This window comes from Mesocricetus auratus, unplaced genomic scaffold (assembly GCF_017639785.1).
Source record: "Mesocricetus auratus isolate SY011 unplaced genomic scaffold, BCM_Maur_2.0 Super-Scaffold_100691, whole genome shotgun sequence".
NCBI classification, from domain to species: domain Eukaryota; kingdom Metazoa; phylum Chordata; class Mammalia; order Rodentia; family Cricetidae; genus Mesocricetus; species Mesocricetus auratus.
The window spans coordinates 12,297,486-12,314,494 of NW_024429267.1; the positions used below are offsets into that span (position 1 = coordinate 12,297,486).

At 39.2% G+C, this 17,009-nt stretch overlaps 1 protein-coding gene and 1 pseudogene across 2 annotated transcripts in view; both read left to right on the forward strand.

The window, feature by feature from the left end:
• The window catches only part of Rfx7 (regulatory factor X7), an 84,467-nt gene that overhangs the window by 60,482 nt on the left and 6,976 nt on the right, over positions 1 to 17,009 (forward strand). For both annotated transcript variants that reach the window (XM_040739648.1, XM_040739647.1), the window contains exons 6-9: positions 8,193 to 8,309; positions 10,036 to 10,120; positions 11,010 to 11,217; positions 16,219 to 16,514. In XM_040739648.1, the coding sequence (XP_040595582.1) occupies positions 8,193 to 8,309; positions 10,036 to 10,120; positions 11,010 to 11,217; positions 16,219 to 16,514 (706 nt within the window). The remainder of the gene's footprint in view (positions 1 to 8,192; positions 8,310 to 10,035; positions 10,121 to 11,009; positions 11,218 to 16,218; positions 16,515 to 17,009) is intronic.
• On the forward strand, positions 11,227 to 12,143 carry LOC121137466 (annotated as a pseudogene).

Genomic DNA, 17,009 nt, shown 5'->3' on the forward strand with positions numbered 1-17,009 from the left:
TTTTCTTGTTTTTATATTCTTTTTTTCCTTTTTTTTAAAATTTAAATTAGAAACAAGCTTGTTATACATGTCAATCCCAGGTCCCTCTTCCTCCCCTCCTCCCTACCTTCCACCAATCCCTTACCCCATCCCCTTTCTGCTCCCCAAGGAGGATGAGGCCTTCCATGGGGGATCTTCAAAATATCTGTCATCATTTGGAGCAGGGCCTAGGCCCTCCCCCATGTGTCTAGACTGAGAAAGTATCTCTATATGTGGAGTGGGCTCTCAAAGTTCATTCGTGTACTAGGGATAAATACTGTTCCACTGCCAGAGGTCCCATAGATTAACCAGACCTCCAGACTGACATCCTCGTTCAGGTAGTCTGGAACCATCCCATGCTGGTTTCCCAGCTATCAGTCTGGTCCATGAGCTTCCCTTGTTCAGGTCAGCTGTTTCTGTGGGTTTGTCCAGCCTGGTCTTACTTTGCTCATCATTTCTCCCTCTCTGCAACCAGATTCCAGGAGTTCAGCTCAGTGTTTAGCTGTGAGTGTCTGCTTCTGCTACTGGATGAAGGCTCTAGGATGGCATATAAAGTAGTCATCAATCTCATTATCGGGAAAGGGCATTTAAGGTAGTCTATCGACTATTGCTTAAATTGTTAGTTAGGAGTCATCCTTGTAGATCTCTGGACATTTCCCTAGTGCCAGATTTCTGTTTAAACCTATAATGGCTCCCTCTATTATGGTATCTCTTTTCTTGCTCTCCTCTATTCTTCCCCCACCCCCTCAACACCCAGCCCCCAACCCCCACTCCCCACCCCCCACCCCCACCCCCCCACCCCGACTCAATCTTCCTGCTCCCTCATGTCCTCCTCTCCCCTCCTCATCTGCCATTCTCTATCTTCTAACTTCTCCCCTCCCCCCATGCTCCCAATTTTCTCAGGAGATCTTGTCCCTTTCACCTTCTCCAGGGGACCCTGTATGTCTCTCTTAGGGGCCTCCTTGTTTCCTAGCTTCTCTGGAGGTGTGGACTGTAGGCTGGGAATCCTTTGTTCTATGTCTGCAATCCATATATGAGTGAGTACATACCATGTTTGTCTTTCTATGACTGAGTTACCTCACTCAGGATGGTTTCATCTAGTTCCATCCATTTGCCTTTGAATTTCAAGATTCTATTGGCTTTTTTTCCCTGCTGAGTAGTACTCCACTGTGTTAATGTACCACTTTTTTTTTTTTTTTTTTTTTTTTTTTTTTTGGTTTTTACGAGACAGGGTTTCTCTGCATTGTTTTGGAGGCTATTGGTCCAGCCCGGCCTCGAACTCACAGAGATCCGCCTGCCTCTGCCTCCCGAGTGCTGGGATTAAAGGCGTGCGTCACCAACGCCCGGCCAATGCACCACATTTTCTTAATCCATTCTTCAGTTGAGGGGCATCTGAGTTGCTTCCAGATTCAGGCTATTACAAATAATGCTGCTATGAACATAGTAAAAACAGTTGTCCTTGTATGAATGTGCATCTTTTGGGTATATGCCTAAGAGTGGAATTGCTGGGTCTTGTGGTAGACTGATTCCCATTTTCTTGAGGAACCGCCATACTGATTTCTAAAGTGGCTATACAAGTTTGCACTCCCACCAGCAGTGAAGGAGTATTCCCCTTTCTCCACATCCTCTCCAGCATAGACTGTCATTGGTGTTTTTGATTTTAGCCATTCTGAGTAAGATGGTATCTCAGAGTTGTTTTGATTTGCATTTCCCTGATGGCTGAGGATGTTGAGCACTTTCTTAAGTGTCTTTCAGCCATTTTAAATTCTTCTGTTGAGAATTCTCTATTTAGTTCTTTTATTTTCATCTTCCCATCCCTTCTTCCAGGGGGTGCAGGTGGGGTCCCTTCCTCTCCTGGTGGGTACAGGTCCAAAGTTCTCTTCCGGAGATGCAAGCAGTCTCTGATGGGTCTCCTGATGGGTCCAGGGGGTTCTGAGACATGCCCTCTCCCTGTTGGTGGAGGCAGGATTAGCACTGAGATATCAGCAAACTCTGGATGACTTGATCCATCTGGGACGAGTTGACCTGCCTGCACTCCCCAGGCCAGGATATCTCAAAGAGGGCAAGCGAAAATTGGGCCTGAGACAGGGGCCCACTCTCACCTCTCCCCTGAGTGGGGGCGGAACTAGCACCACAATATCAGCTGACTCTGGATGGTTTGGTCTGCCTAGAGGGAGTAGACTTGCCCACAGCCCCGAGGCCAGAGAATCCCAAAGCTGTTTTTATATTCTTATCTCATTTTGATACCAAGGTTATGTTGATTTCATACGTTAGGTTTGATAGTGTCCCTTCCCTCCTGCTTTACAACAGAGTTTAAGCTAAGGACCATTGGTGTTAGCTCTTCTTGAAGCAATTGGTAGAATTCAGCAGTGACTCTATCTGGAAATAAACACACTCAGAGAAGTTCCTTACCAGTCTCTTAGGTGACTTTAATCCCTTGAACTGACAGTGGACATCAACTGTCACAGAAACATAACATGATTTTGTACTTTACATTTCTTTAACCAGAAACAAAACCTGAGATCATTCTGTAACAACAGAAATTATCGTCTTTAATAGCTGTCATAAATGGCTGCTATTTATCATGTAAATCATGTTTAGATGCCAGTTTACATTCCTCTAGGTTGTCTTTAACCTTCTAGTTGTACACACAATAATGGCATTATGAGTGAACACTTAACACATGTCCTAATACACAAAGCAGCTAAAGACTTGTGCATTTGTAATTTGGATGAATGTTGCCAACTGGAAGAAATAGAATTTTTTTGTTTCTATATTTTCATTTCCTGTATTATTTCTGTTTGTACTTTTATTGTTGTCACAATTTGTTTTTCTTTGGGTTTTGTTATTTCATGTTGGAGATTTTCTTATTATGTCTGATGATCTTTCTGTTATCTGTACTTACTTTATTGAGACTGTCTCATATAGCCCAGGCTAACCTTAACTCACTGTGTAGCTAAGACTGCCCATGAACTCTTTATCTTGTCTTGAAGTACCTTCACTCCCTGGATTATAGGAATACAGATATGAGTCACTACCATATCTGTTTATACTTAAATTTGGCAAGCAAAATAAAGCCAAATTTTGGATGTTCATGTATACCTATAACTTGTAATCCACTGGTCAAAGCACACAAAGTTTGTTCTGGGATCACACATAGTTACAGTAAAAAGCAGTTTTAGATTTTAGGGAAATTGGCTGGTCTTGGTTTTGTTTTTTGGTAAATAGGCCCTTTGCTTACTTTGTTTCATTTTTTATTAATTTTTTAGTTTATACAAAGTGATGAGTTTCATCATGGAATCTTCACACATATATGTTATTATTCTGTGTTCTCCTTTGTACCTTTCCTCATCTGCCTTATGTTTCATCTACCAGTTAGTCTCCATTTTTTTGTTTGTTTGTTTGTTTTCTTTTGTTTTTGGAGGCAGGGTTTCTCTGGGTAGCTTTGGAGGCTGTCCTGGAACTAGCTCTTGAAGACCAGGCTGGTCTCGAACTCACAGAGATCCGCCTACTTCTGCCTCCTGAGTGCTGGGATTAAAGGCATGCGCCTCCGCCACCTGGCTAGTCTCCATCTTTTATATCCTATTAGCTTTATTACTTTCAACCTCCTGTAATATTTTTCTCTTCTTCTAGTCTTGTGGCCTACAAACACACACACATCATAATATGGGAAGTTTAGGTTCTGTGTATAAGAGAAAACATGTCTTTCTAAGTCAGGCTTATTTTGTATGACATAATGGTTTCCAGTTTCCTACAAATGTTTTATTTGTCAATATAATTGTGTAAAATTCCATTGTGTAAACGTACCACATTTTTGTTACTCATTAGTTTGTTGGTGACTAGTTCTTTTTCTGTCTGTTATGAATATTGAAGCTATAAATACAAATGTCTATACCGAAGAGTGGTACAGCTGGGCTATATAGTATTAATATTTTCATTTTTTAACTTTTAAAAACTATATTATGGTTTATGTGCATGTGTTTGATGGGATTGGGTATACATGTGAAAGTCTGCTCACTCCTTCCACCTTTTCATGACTTCTGAGGATCAAGCTGAAGTGGCAGACTTGAGTGGTTTCTTCATGGTTCCTTCCTCTGCTCCTGCTCAAGTTCCCGTCCTACTTCCCTCAGTGATTCACTGTGATCAAGACACATGCAGGGCGTTGGTGGCGCACACCTTTAATCTCAGCACTCGGGAGACAGAGGCAGGAGGATCTCTGTGAGTTCAAAACCAGCCTGGTCTACAGAGTGAGTTCCAGGACAGCCTCCAAAGCCACAGAAAAACCCTGTCTCAAAAAAAAAAAAAACAAAAACAAAAAAAACAAAAAAAAAAGACATGTGAGCCAGATAAACCCTTTTTTCCACAAGTTGACATTGTCAGTGTTTGTATCACAGCAACAGAAAGCAAAACAGAAAAAGTATCAGGTACTTTACCTGCAGAGTCATATTGCTGGCCCTATTTTCAAGTGTTTTGTTTTGTTTTTTGAGTTTTGGTTTGTTTGTTTTTCAAGACAGGGTTTCTCGTTAGCTTTGTAGACCAAGACTGGTTTCTAACTCACAAGAATCCACATTTCTCTGCCTCCCAAGTGCTGGGATTAATATGATGTCTTTAATTCATTTTGAATGGTGTTTTGTACTGGGTGAAAGATAAGTATCAATTCATTCTCCTGCATGTGGAAATCCATTTTCTTTTTTGTCTGTTTTCCTAATGTATCTTGACTGTATCTGTGTGGGTTTATTTCTGTGTCCTCTGTTCTATTGAGCTGGTCTGCATGACTTGTTTTTGTGCTGGTGTCATGTTGCTATTGTTTCTGTAGTACTTTCAACACTGTTCTTTGTGCTTTTTGTACTTCCATATGAATTTTGGGATTTTTTTCCTAACTCTATGAAGAATGTCATTGAAATGTCAATAGAGAATTTTGATCAGCATTACAAATGAATCATGTAGATTGCTTTCAATAACATAATATAATTGCTCTCATTATCACAATATTAATTTATTAAATTTTCTGTGCATTGGTGTTTTGCCTGCTTATATGTGTGTGTGAGGGCATCGGATCTCCTGGAACAGGAGTTACTTACGGACAGCTGTGAGCTGCCATGTAGGTGCTGGGAATTGAACTCTGGTCTTATGGAAGAGCATCAGTGCTCTTAACCACTGAGCCACACTCCAGCCCCCCACAATATTAATTTTATACTTCATGAGCATGAGAAGTTTTTCTCTACAGTCTCAACATGTTATTTTTTTTTAATGTTTGGGCATTTCAACAGTCAGTTTTTTCTTTTTTTCTTTTTTTTTTTTTTTTTCTGAGACAGGGTTTCCCTGTGTAACAGCCCTGGCTGTTCTGGAACTCTCTTTATAGATGAGTCTGGCCTTGAACTCACAGAGATCCACCTGCCTCTGCCTCCCAAGTGCTAAGATTAAAGGTGTGCCCCACCTCAGCCAGGCAGCATTAGTGTTTAAAATAGTGAAAATTTGAGATAATTTTCCATATCTCTGGGACTTCCTTAATTTTTTTCCCCAGATAGAGTCTAACAATATAGCCTTGGTGGCCTGGAGCTCACTATGTAGAATGAGCTGACTTTGAAGTGACAGAGATCCACCTGCCTCTTCTGCCTCCTCAGTAATGGATCTAAAGGCATATGTCACCATGCCGCCTAGCTTCCCTATTTTTTTTTTAAGATTTTATTTATTTATTATGTATACAACACTCTGCCTCCATGTATGCCTGCAGGCCAGAAGAGGGCACCAGATCTCATTACAGATGGTTGTGAGCCACCGTGTGGTTGCTGGGAATTGAACTCAGAACCTCTGGAAGAACAGCCAGTGCTCTTAACCTCTGAGCCATCTCTTCAGCCCCCTAGCTTCCCTATTTTTGAATTTGTTATCTGTAATACATGAGTGATAAGACCCACAAAAATAACAGTATGGAAGTGGTTTAAGAATTGTAATACTTGGAGTGGAGAGATGCCTCAGCGGTTAAGAGCACTGACTGCTCTTCCAGAGGACCCAGGTTCAAATCCAAGCACCAACATGACAATTTAAAAAACTGTCTGTAACTCTGGTTCCAGGGTATCTGACACCTTCATACCAGTGCACAGAAAATAAAGTTAAATAAATTATTTTTTTTATGTAATATTTAGCCAGGCTTTGGTGGCGCATGGCTTTAATCCGAGCACTCGGGAGGCAGAAGCAGGCAGATCTCAGTAAGTTTGAGGCCAGCCTGGTCTACAGAGTGAGTTCCAGGACAGCCTCCAAAACAATACAGAGACACTCTGTCTCAAAAAAAAACCACAAAAAAGGTCATGTTTAATTACAAAATAATCATCATAATAATGTATTTCTCTAAATATTAGAAAAAATGATAAAATTTTGGTTGCATCCCATCCCAAGTATCCAGTGTGCTTACAGCTATTAATTAGCAGTATAAGTATCTAATCCATATAATATATAAATTAGATTAGGTTAGACCCAAATCTTCCTACAAATTCCTATCTATAAATTTTCTAATGAAAACATTTATCCCAAGGATTTGAGAAAAATAAAATAATACTTTTTATTAAAAATGCTCAATGGTTTAAGGTCTGGTTAATTTTCTCTGACTGTTTGCACCCATCTTCTCTACTATGTTTTAGAATATTTTTGCTGCATTAAATAATATTTTCATTATGTAATTTTAAATGACGTGAAAAAATACTAGAAACTGAATTCCATGTATTTTGAGTGAATTTTTCAGTCATATTTAACTCTAATTATAGATTCAGTCTTTAAAACATAATTCTTTCTTTCTTTTTTTTTTTTCTTTTTTCTTTTCATCTTTTGAGACAGGGTTTCTCTGTACTGTTTTGGAGACTGTCCTGGAACTTAATCTGTAGACCAGGCTGGCCTCGAACTCACAGAGATCTGCCTGCCTCTGCTTTCCGAGTGCTGGGATTTCATGTGCCACCAATGCCCGGCTAAAACATAATTTTAAATAGAAAACAAAAAAAAGATCAAGTAATTTCATTTTTAAGAATGATGTTAGCTAGTCAGTGATGGCACACTCCTTCAATCCCAGCACTGAGGGGGCAGAGGCAAGCAGTTTTCTCTGAGTTTGAGGCCAGCCAGGTCTACAGAGTGAGTTCCAGGACAGCCAAGGCTACACAGAGAAACCTGTCTTGAAAGAACACTGTTTCTTCTTTACTTTTTATTAGTTGCCTAAAAATAACATAACTATAAATAAGTTGTTAATTGACACCAAATCTTGCTTGATGAACCCTGCAGTTAAAGCAGGAAAATGAGATGTAAACTAACCAGCATCTTCATTTGGCCTGGAATGACCCATGGCTTGTACTACAGCCCTCATTTCAAACTCATGGCTAGGTGTATCCTATAAATGCCCCATAAATTATACTTCAAACAGAATCATTGACTATTCAGAATTTCCCAGTGGTAATAATGAAATTCTTTTTCTTTAAAAATAAAGCCACTGAAATCTAGATAGGCAGGCCACCTTACAGTAGAGCTGTCCATTCAGGAGAAGGACTCACGGGTAACTCACTGTTTAACAGTATGGCCATTTCTGTGTGTAACAGGAAGTTAAGCTACAACTGACTTCTTATTTAAGCCTTCACAAAACTAAAGGTGTACAAATGGAAAGGGTGACTCTGGACCTTTGGGGCTCCTTATTGCCCTTGTTGTCTGCCTTATCAGTGGGATAAAAATGTTGGTACAGATAGATAGATGATCTCTAAGGACTCTTTTAGTTCACATACCATGCTTCAGTGTTTAAACCATCTCATGGCATTAACAGTGATGTCTGACATTCATGATGTAAGGCTGAAAGTTATCTCTGTGTGTGAACCTGATATGTGTTTAGAAATTATAATCCTGCTATTTGGGCTTACATGTACTCATGTAGGACCCTGAGTTTGACCAGAACTGGAAACTTTTTACCAACATCGTGTCTCTGTACACATTTCCCAGATGCTATTGAAAACAGTACTGTAGGTCCTTAGAATCCAGCAAATTCAATCTGAATTTAATGTGCATCTCCCAAGAGTGAGAGTTCATAAACTGTCATGAATTACAGGAAGGTCCATTGCTTTACTTTGCCAAAGGTGTTTTGAAGTAACACCGTGCTGTGTGATGCTGAATTCTGTCACTTTTTGAATTAGTCTGTCCTTCTTTTGCAGGAGCTATTGTGACAATCTTGGTTACCATCCATTAAGTGCTGCTGACTTCGGAAAAATCATGAAAAACGTATTTCCAAACATGAAGGCACGCCGTTTGGGCACTAGAGGCAAATCTAAATATCCTTTATCAGAATGCTATCACTAATCTCTTGGCTCATCTGCTGTTGCAGCTCAGTTGGCATCTACTTTAGGAATAAATGTAAATCAACAAATAAATAGCTCAAACTCCTTAGAAGAATAACTGCAAATGTTAATTCCCCAGATGTTACCAAACTATGTAAGAAATAGCAAATGGTTTTTGAGCTTATTAAGATCCTGATTTTATCTTTTATCATTTTAATTTTTATCTTTATTTTTATTCATATTTTGTGTGTATACCTGTGTACATGTATGTATACCACATGTGTGTGCATGTGCCCTCAGAGACCAGGAGAAGGTGTTATATGCTCTAGAACTGGAGCTACAGGTAGCTATAAGCCTCAAAGTGTGGGTTCTGGGAACTAAATCCAAGACATACAAATGCTTTTAAGCATTGAGCCATCTTTCCAGCCCCTTTTATCGCTTTCTTATTGTCCACCACTTTGTTCTAACAATAAAAATTAAGAAATGACGTATTTACTAAGTTATATCAATAAAAGTGGGAAAATATAGCTCGGTATTGGTGGTGCATTCCTTTAATCCCAGCACTCAGGAGGCAGAGGCAGGCAGATCTCTGTGAGTTCCAGGCCAGCCTGGTCTACAGAGCGAGTTCCAGGACAGCCTCCAAAACAATACAGAGAAACCCTGTCTCGAAAAACCAAAGAAAATAAGTGGGAAAAGATGCTAACTTATCTTCTTTCCCCCCTCTCAGAAACATGGGAATCTCCCTAGTTAAAGAAAAATTATACAGTCGGGAGGCAGAGGCAGAGGCAGGCGGATCTCTGTGAGTTCAAGGCCAACCTGATCTTCAGAAAAGAGAGTTCCAAGACAGTCACCAAGCCTACAGAGAAACCCTGTCTTGAAAAACCAAAAAAAAAAAAAAAAAAAAAAGAATGTTAATATACACCAAAAAAATGTTATTATCTTGTAATGAAAGATCAGTATTCACTTTATTTTTCTGGTAGTCATTAAAGTGGGGCATAGAAAAGGCCCTTCTTGTTACAGAGAAATATGTATAAGCAAACAGAGGTAAGAATTTATTAAGGATTTTCTGCTCCTAGAAGATATAGAGACTATCTTTTATTAGAAACAAATTCTTACTTGCTTAGCTGTTGACCTTTTTAAGGCCTTAAATTAACTACTGTGGCAATTAAGAGAAAGGATCAAGGGGGAAGGCTGTTTTTCTAAGAGAGTCACAGGTGCATTTGGAACATTCTACCCTTATTTCATGAATACAAGACAGAAAAGGTCTTGATGTGTCTTTGGCATGTTACAGGTGATAATCCTGTATGCTTCAGTGGAAAAAGAAATGTAAAGGTTAAAGCCCTTGTGATACTCTTAAGAGTCATTTTTGTCCTTGTGCCCTGGACTCAAGTTTCCCTTCCCTTTGCCAGGTTTCCATCTGCTGGTTCCTCCCTCTGACCTGCTTGTTACTGGTGGCTGGCACTGCATAGTGGGAACATTTATTCATAATGTTGTAACAGATGAAAATCCTGTCGTTTAAGATGCTAATACTGAACATTCTACAAGAAATATTTAGTTTTGAAAGCATGAAAGTATTCTGAGTTTCTACTAAAGAATTCAGAAAGAAGATGTTATTACCTAATGATTTGTATTGTCATTTCATATACAGTTCCTTCTCCAGTGCTATCTATATAGGCAGTCCTTTTAATTTAAAGTGGTTTCAATCTTAACTGTTTATCACATATTGCTACAGTGGACTAAGGAAAAAAGCTTTCGTCCATATGCCAACACTGCCCAACCTTGACTTTCATAAAACTGGAGATGGGGTAAGAATTCTACCATTTCTTTTTAATAAAAATAAATATACCTTTAGTTGAATGCACTCTGTACTGTATCCTGGTTAAAATAAGACCTGAGAGCTAAATAAATAAAAAGAGACAGAAAAATCACCCACAGTGGCCAAAAGATGCTAGTAACACTTACCTGCATAGCTGGGCAGTTGTAGTGCACACCTTTAATTCCAGCACTTGGGAGGCAGAGGTAAGCAGATTTCTGAGTTCAAGGCCAGCCTGGCCTACAGCCAGAGCTACACAGAGTCTTGAAACCCCCCCCCCAAAAAAATTACCTACATAAACATGAAATTTAGGAGAATAAAGACCTAAGATTACTAATTTATAGATGTGTCCATAATGTATATTGATGATGTCTGTATGCATAAGGAAGAAAATTTGTAGGATGGTTGAAGTATGACCTCTCCAGAAAACGGCTACTAAACATTTATTTGTGCCTGTCTGCCATTTTTGTTTGTTTGGCTGGTTTTGTTTGTTTGGGGTTTTTGGGGGGGTGTTGTTTTAAGACAGGGACTCTATATAGCCCTGTCTGTCCTGGAACTCACTATGTGGACTACATTGGCTGTGAACTCACAGAGATCCACCTGCCTCTGCCTCTCAGGTGCTGGGATTAAAGGCCTATGCCAACACACCAGGCTCTAGTCGCCATTTAAAGTGCTATATTAACCCTGCATTTGACTCACTGTTCCTTACTGATTCACTCATATATACAAAGCTATTACATGTCTTCCAACAGCTCTTTCATACTGTTTTGACCTGAGATACATGTTGTCTCTTCCAATAAGAATACATATCTTCAATTTAATTTCTCTGAAATTATTATTGTTATTTTGTAAAGTTAACTTTTCCTCTTTCCTTTCTATAGTTGGAAGGAGTTGAACCATCTGGGCAGCTTCAAAACATTGATGAGGAAGTTATCTCTTCTGCTTGCCGTCTTGTGTGTGAGTGGGCCCAAAAAGTGTTAAGCCAGCCATTTGACACAGTCTTGGAATTAGCCCACTTCCTTGTGAAGAGTCATTATATAGGCACCAAGTCAATGGCAGCGCTGACTGTAATGGCAGCAGCACCAGCAGGTATGGAAACTGACCACATTGCTGTATTTAGAGCTGGTAGCAAAAGGAGAACTTGGGGCCAGTAAGATGGCACAGTAGGTAAGGGCATTCATTTGCTGTCAAGCCTTATGATCTGAGTTCAATCCTCAGAACCTGCATGGTGGAGAGAGAAAACTGACCTATGATCTCTACATGCACTCTGTGGCACATGTGCACCCATAAATAATGAATAAAGTGTAAGGCATTTATTAATGAAGAATTTGGCCAAAGAGCTTCATCATTTTAGTATCTGTATGAGTTCATTCTTACTCCAGTTCACACTAAATGCAGATGTTTTACTAAGCCAACAAAATAAAAACTGTATTGTTGACGTGTCAGGCAAAGATGGAGCCCAGGCGACCTGAGCGAAGGTTGCTGTAAACCCGGACGCGGGAGAACCTGGGCAAGCACTGGCGACTGGGAGGAGGGCACACGGTGCCGTTCATCCCACCGAGTGTCCAAAAAGATGGAAAATCATGAAGAAGGTGCTATCAAAGAAGATTTAATTTTTAATATCATATCCAGAAAAGTTAAACAACTTCCAGAGTCAGAAAGGTGATCTGAACTGTGAGACCTGTGCCATGACCCGGGGCGCACTAAGTTGGTTTTGGTCTGGGTGGTGTATACCCTATCCTTTTGGCTATGCCAGGTATGAATCAAGCCCTCTACCACAGAGAAGGAAACATCTTAAATTACTGGATTACAGTTTCTAAGCCTGTCTGTAGAAAGATGGTATTTCCCATTCTACTTCAGACTGTGTTTGCAGCATACCTTGAGTCTAGACAATATAGACTCCTCATAAAGGCCCTTCAGCTACCTGAACCTGGCTTAGAAAGTTCATTGATTTGAAGCAAATATGTACAACAACAACAACAAAAAAAGTGAAAATAAAGTATGTCTCTTATATTTTAAAAAAACTGTATTGTTAAATTGAAGCCCTTAATCCTATACTTTTGTATATTGCTCTGCTAGAATAAACTATGTGACATACACACAGAGAGTGGGAGAGAGAGAGACAGAGAGAATTGTTTTGTTTTTCCAAGACAGGGTTTCTCTGTGCAATAGTCCAGAGTCCAGACTGGTCTCAAACTCATAGAGACCTGTCTGCCTCTGTCTCTGCCTCCCAAGTACTGAGATTAAAGGCATGTGCCACTGCCTGACATCAATACTTTTTGTTATTATTAAAAAATAGCTGTTTTTAAATGTAAAGAATATAATATGTGTCTAAATTAGTAAGATAAGATTAAAATTTAAAATTATGTGCTAGATGGTGTAGAATATTATTTTAAGATGTGTTACATTTGTTTATGCTGTGGAGCATTTGTTTTAACTCTGAAGCTATAATACTTTGCCTGTCTGAAGTAATTGGTTGATTTAATAAACAGTTGAATGACCAATAGCTTGGCAGGAAAGGATAGACAGGGCTGGCAGGCAGAGAGAATAAATAGGAATCTGGAAAGAGACGAAGAAGGAACAAGAAAAGAAGGGGGCCAGCCAGCTACACGTACAGACATGGAATAAGAAGGGAAGAAAGGAGATACAGAAAGAGAGAAAGGTAAAAGTCCAGAGGCAAAGGGTAGACGGGATATTAAGAAAAACTGGCTAGAAACAAGCCAAACTACGACCAGACATTCATAAGAAAGATTATGTTTCTGTGTGTAGGCTAGGAGTTGGTGGTGCATTATCTTTAATCCCAGCACTCTGAGAGGCAGAGGCAGGCAGATCTCTGTGAGTTTGAGGCCAGCATTGTCTACAAAGTGAGTGCCAGGATAGGCTCCAAAGCTACACGGAGAAACCCCTGTCTTGGAGAAAAAAAAAGATTCAGTGTGTATTTATTTGGGAGCTGGGTGGTGAGGTCCCAAAGAGCAAAGAGTTACACATACAGCACAATCAACAACAGCTAGGCTTCTATCCCAGATATTAAGCTTGTAAATAAAACAGTCTTGAGCACCGTGACTGGTTACCTAGTTTCATAAATAATAAACTTTGTGAAGTGATACTATAAAATAACAAGAATTTTGTTTTGTTTGTTTTTAGATGGGATCTCTATTGCATAGAGCTCAGGCTGTCCTGGGGCTTGTACTGTAGTCCAGGCTGACCTTGAACTTATAAAAGTTCTCTTACCTCTGTCTCCAAGGTGTTCACCACACCTACCTGCAAAATAATTTTTTTAATTTATTTATTTTTATTTTATGTACATTGGTGTTTCGTCCTCATGTATGTCTGTGTGAGGGTGTCAGATCCCCTGGATCTAGATTTACAAACAGGTGTGAGCTGCCATGTGGGTGCTGGCAATTGAACCCACGTCCTCTAGAAGAGCAGCCAGTGGTCTTAACTGAGTCATCTCTCCAGCCTGAGAATCTTTTTTTAATGCAGTTTCAGTGAGAATTATAATTAAAAGAGAAGTTTTTAGAACTGGCAATTTTAGCAATATTATTATTGTATTGAAATATCTGATGCACTTCTAAATTAGTAGCTGTGGGTAAGGTATTGCTTTTGATGGAAAATTTTAAATGCCTTATTTCAGTTATACCTGATGTTGTAGAGTGAATAAATTACATTACTTTAGAAAATTATTTCTGTGAACAGAGTATTAATGCAAAACTTGTATTCCAAGATAATTCTTCTAAGTTAAGTCTAAATATTTTTAAATCTGCAGTATATTTATCCTGAAGAAAATTACTGTTTGTAGTGTGTCTATATGTATGTAATCTTTCCTCCTCATTTTACCACCAGTTGAGAACCAGTATCAGCAAAACAGCCTCTCACAATAACTAGTCATAACTTTTCCTTCCTGAATATAAAACTGTATATGACCAAACCTGACTTTTCACTTAATTAGACACAAGCATGGTGGTGCTTAGTAAGTCCACTGTTTGTAGCTAAGTAGCTCGCATATATGTTAATTCCCTTAGTAGGCCAATGAAATGAGAGATTTCATTCTAGGAAACAGACTCTGGGAGGTGAAAGTTTGTCCTTGGCCAGATAAGTAATGCATCTAGGATTTAAATCCTGTTTGCCAGTCTCCTAAGCCCAGGTTACCTCAGTTATCTCACACTACCTTCTAATCTTCTGGAAAAATAAGACTTCAAAGCGTGTGGACCCTTCAGAGCACTCTGGTGTCTTTGTACTATCCCTACTGGTAGTGGGAAGGGCACCTCTGTGGGTGGGGCTTAGACTTCTTGTGGAGGAGGCAGCTCCATCTGTTTCCCATTATATGGGACACTGATGAAACAGAAGGAAGGGATTTTTGAGGGATAAGTGTAAAGTGGAGAGATGGCTTGGCAGTTAAGACTGCTCTTGCAGATAATCTAGGTTCTGTTCCCGGGACCCACATAGGAGCACACAATCATCTGTAACTCTCTCCCAGGGCATCTGAAGCCCCCTTCTGACCTTTGCAGGCTCCAGGCATGCACATACAGGAAGGCAAAACATTCATTAATAAGTATTGTAAATGTGCTAAAATTACACATGTAAACCAGTCATTTCCATATTTAAAAGCAATATAGAAACACTAAACTTTTTGTCAGTTATCATACTGAAAACTTTTTAAATCTCTTGAAATTTTGTTAACTCCTAGTAAATTTTTAAAGAATATTCATGATAAATATTTTCACTCTTTGAATTTGTTTTATAAATATAGTGTCTGTCTTAAGGACAGTTTGTTACAAATGTCCTTTTGTGAGTCCTGCCCAGAGAGGCTGGCAAGAGTACAAGGTAGGAAGCTGTGAGCCATTGGCAGAGCTTTCCTGGGTGCAGGTGCTGGGAAGAAGAAAGCCGAGACACAGCCAGAGGAGGAAGCAGTGAGTCTGAGTTCAAAGAAAAAAGACAATAATTACATTATTTAAAAGAAAAGTAGAAGTTCAAAACTGAAGGATTACCAATCAGGGTTGGCAGAAGAGAATTCCTGTGTCTTCTCTTCTTCTAGCCTTCCTCCCCCACCCGCACCAAGTTGTGGCTGTAACTAGTGCAGAACCTGGCTGGGGACAGAAGGCAAGGTGTGAGAGCAGGCTGTCCTGCTCCCCACAGCACACTGGGACTTCCTTACTACCTTAGTGCCACTTCTAAGTTGAAATGGGCTTTGTAAAAGTACTTCATTCCATACTCAGTTTTCTTAAAATTTGTATCTTGCCTTTTTTTCTGCTCTCTTACTACTCTTTATAAAAGTTTTCTCAGTAACACTTTTCAAAATGCCTTAACATTAGAAATTCTGCTTCTTAATTTCTCTAGGTCACATGGAATAATCATAAAGTAACAATTAAAATAATGGTTCATGTTTTTGTGAATTTCTGGTAAGATTAAAAACTTGTTTTCCGCCGGGCGGTGGTGGCGCACGCCTTTAATCCCAGCACTCGGGAGGCAGAGGCAGGCGGATCTCTGTGAGTTCGAGGCCGGGCTGGACCGATAGCTCCGAAACAATACAGAGAAACGCTGTCTCGTAAAACCCAAAAAAAAAATTTAAAAAAACTTGTTTTCCTTTAAACTGAAAAATAAATTAAAAAAAAAATTAACTTGTTTTCCCCACATAAATTTTTCTAGGCTATGGAGTGACTTTAATGAATATTTATTAGGCTATCCTTATGGGTTAAATATTAAAATTATGAAAATTTATTAATTTCATCCTAATTACAGAAAGGGATAGGAAAATTTGTTGGTATCTAATACAATATAAAAATGCTCTGTCAGCATGTATTTTTGTTTATGTCCCCACATTTATGATATAGCTAATCTTTTAAAATTGTCTGCCATTGTTTACTTAACTGAAACCGGCCTGGTCAAACCATATTTTAGGATGTCAGAATCTTGCTGACAGGTATTTATAAATGGAAATTTATTCCTTTGCTTTGTAAATAAGATGTGAGTTAGCATGTGCTGGCTTAGTTGCTTTGTCCAGTAGATGGCTACATACTCAAAGAAACTGAGAAATAGGGCCTTCCACAAAAGACAGCATTTATTTTAGCTTTCCTTTGTGTTTATTTTCAGGACTTAAAGGAATTCCCCAGCCTTCTGCTTTTATACCTACAGCTGAAAGTAATTCTTTTCAACCTCAAGTAAAGACTTTGCCCTCTCCAATTGATGCTAAGCAACAGTTGCAACGGAAAATTCAAAAAAAGCAGCAAGAACAGAAACTACAATCTCCATTGCCAGGAGAAGCCTCAGCAAAAAAAACAGAAGGCACTACAGCCAATGGAGTGTCTAATCTCCCCAATGGAAACCCTGCAATCCTTTCTCCCCAGCCCATTGGAATTGTGGTGGCAGCTGTCCCTAGTCCCATTCCGGTAATATTATTAGTAGAGTTTGGCCTTTCTGAGATGGTGGGAAGTCATTTATTTTATTAGAAGTGGCAGGTGAGAAGAAGGTATGTGTAGCTATAATCGTAACCTGTTTTATGACCAGTCTCTCCGCTTCAGTCATTTGTCTTTCATTCCAAATGTGTACTGCTGAAGAAAAGCAAGCTCTAACCTAACAGAAGTGAGAGTTAAAGAATGATGATTTGTAAGGTGTGCATAGACCAGTCAGAACTTTAGTAAGAATAAATCCATTTAAAAATTGTTTCATCTCTGGCTTAGGCAAGACAATATAAACTTTTGGGAGCCTAAATGTTGTTCTGAATATTGAAGTAGACCAAATTATCATATAGTGTTAATGATTTTATAATTTAATGTGAGCCTGCTTCTGTGATTAGCTGGATTCTACAGGAGTAGAATATTGTTCAGATCACTATAACAAAACTAACACTATAGTGAAGGGACTTTTCAAATGCAACTGTATCT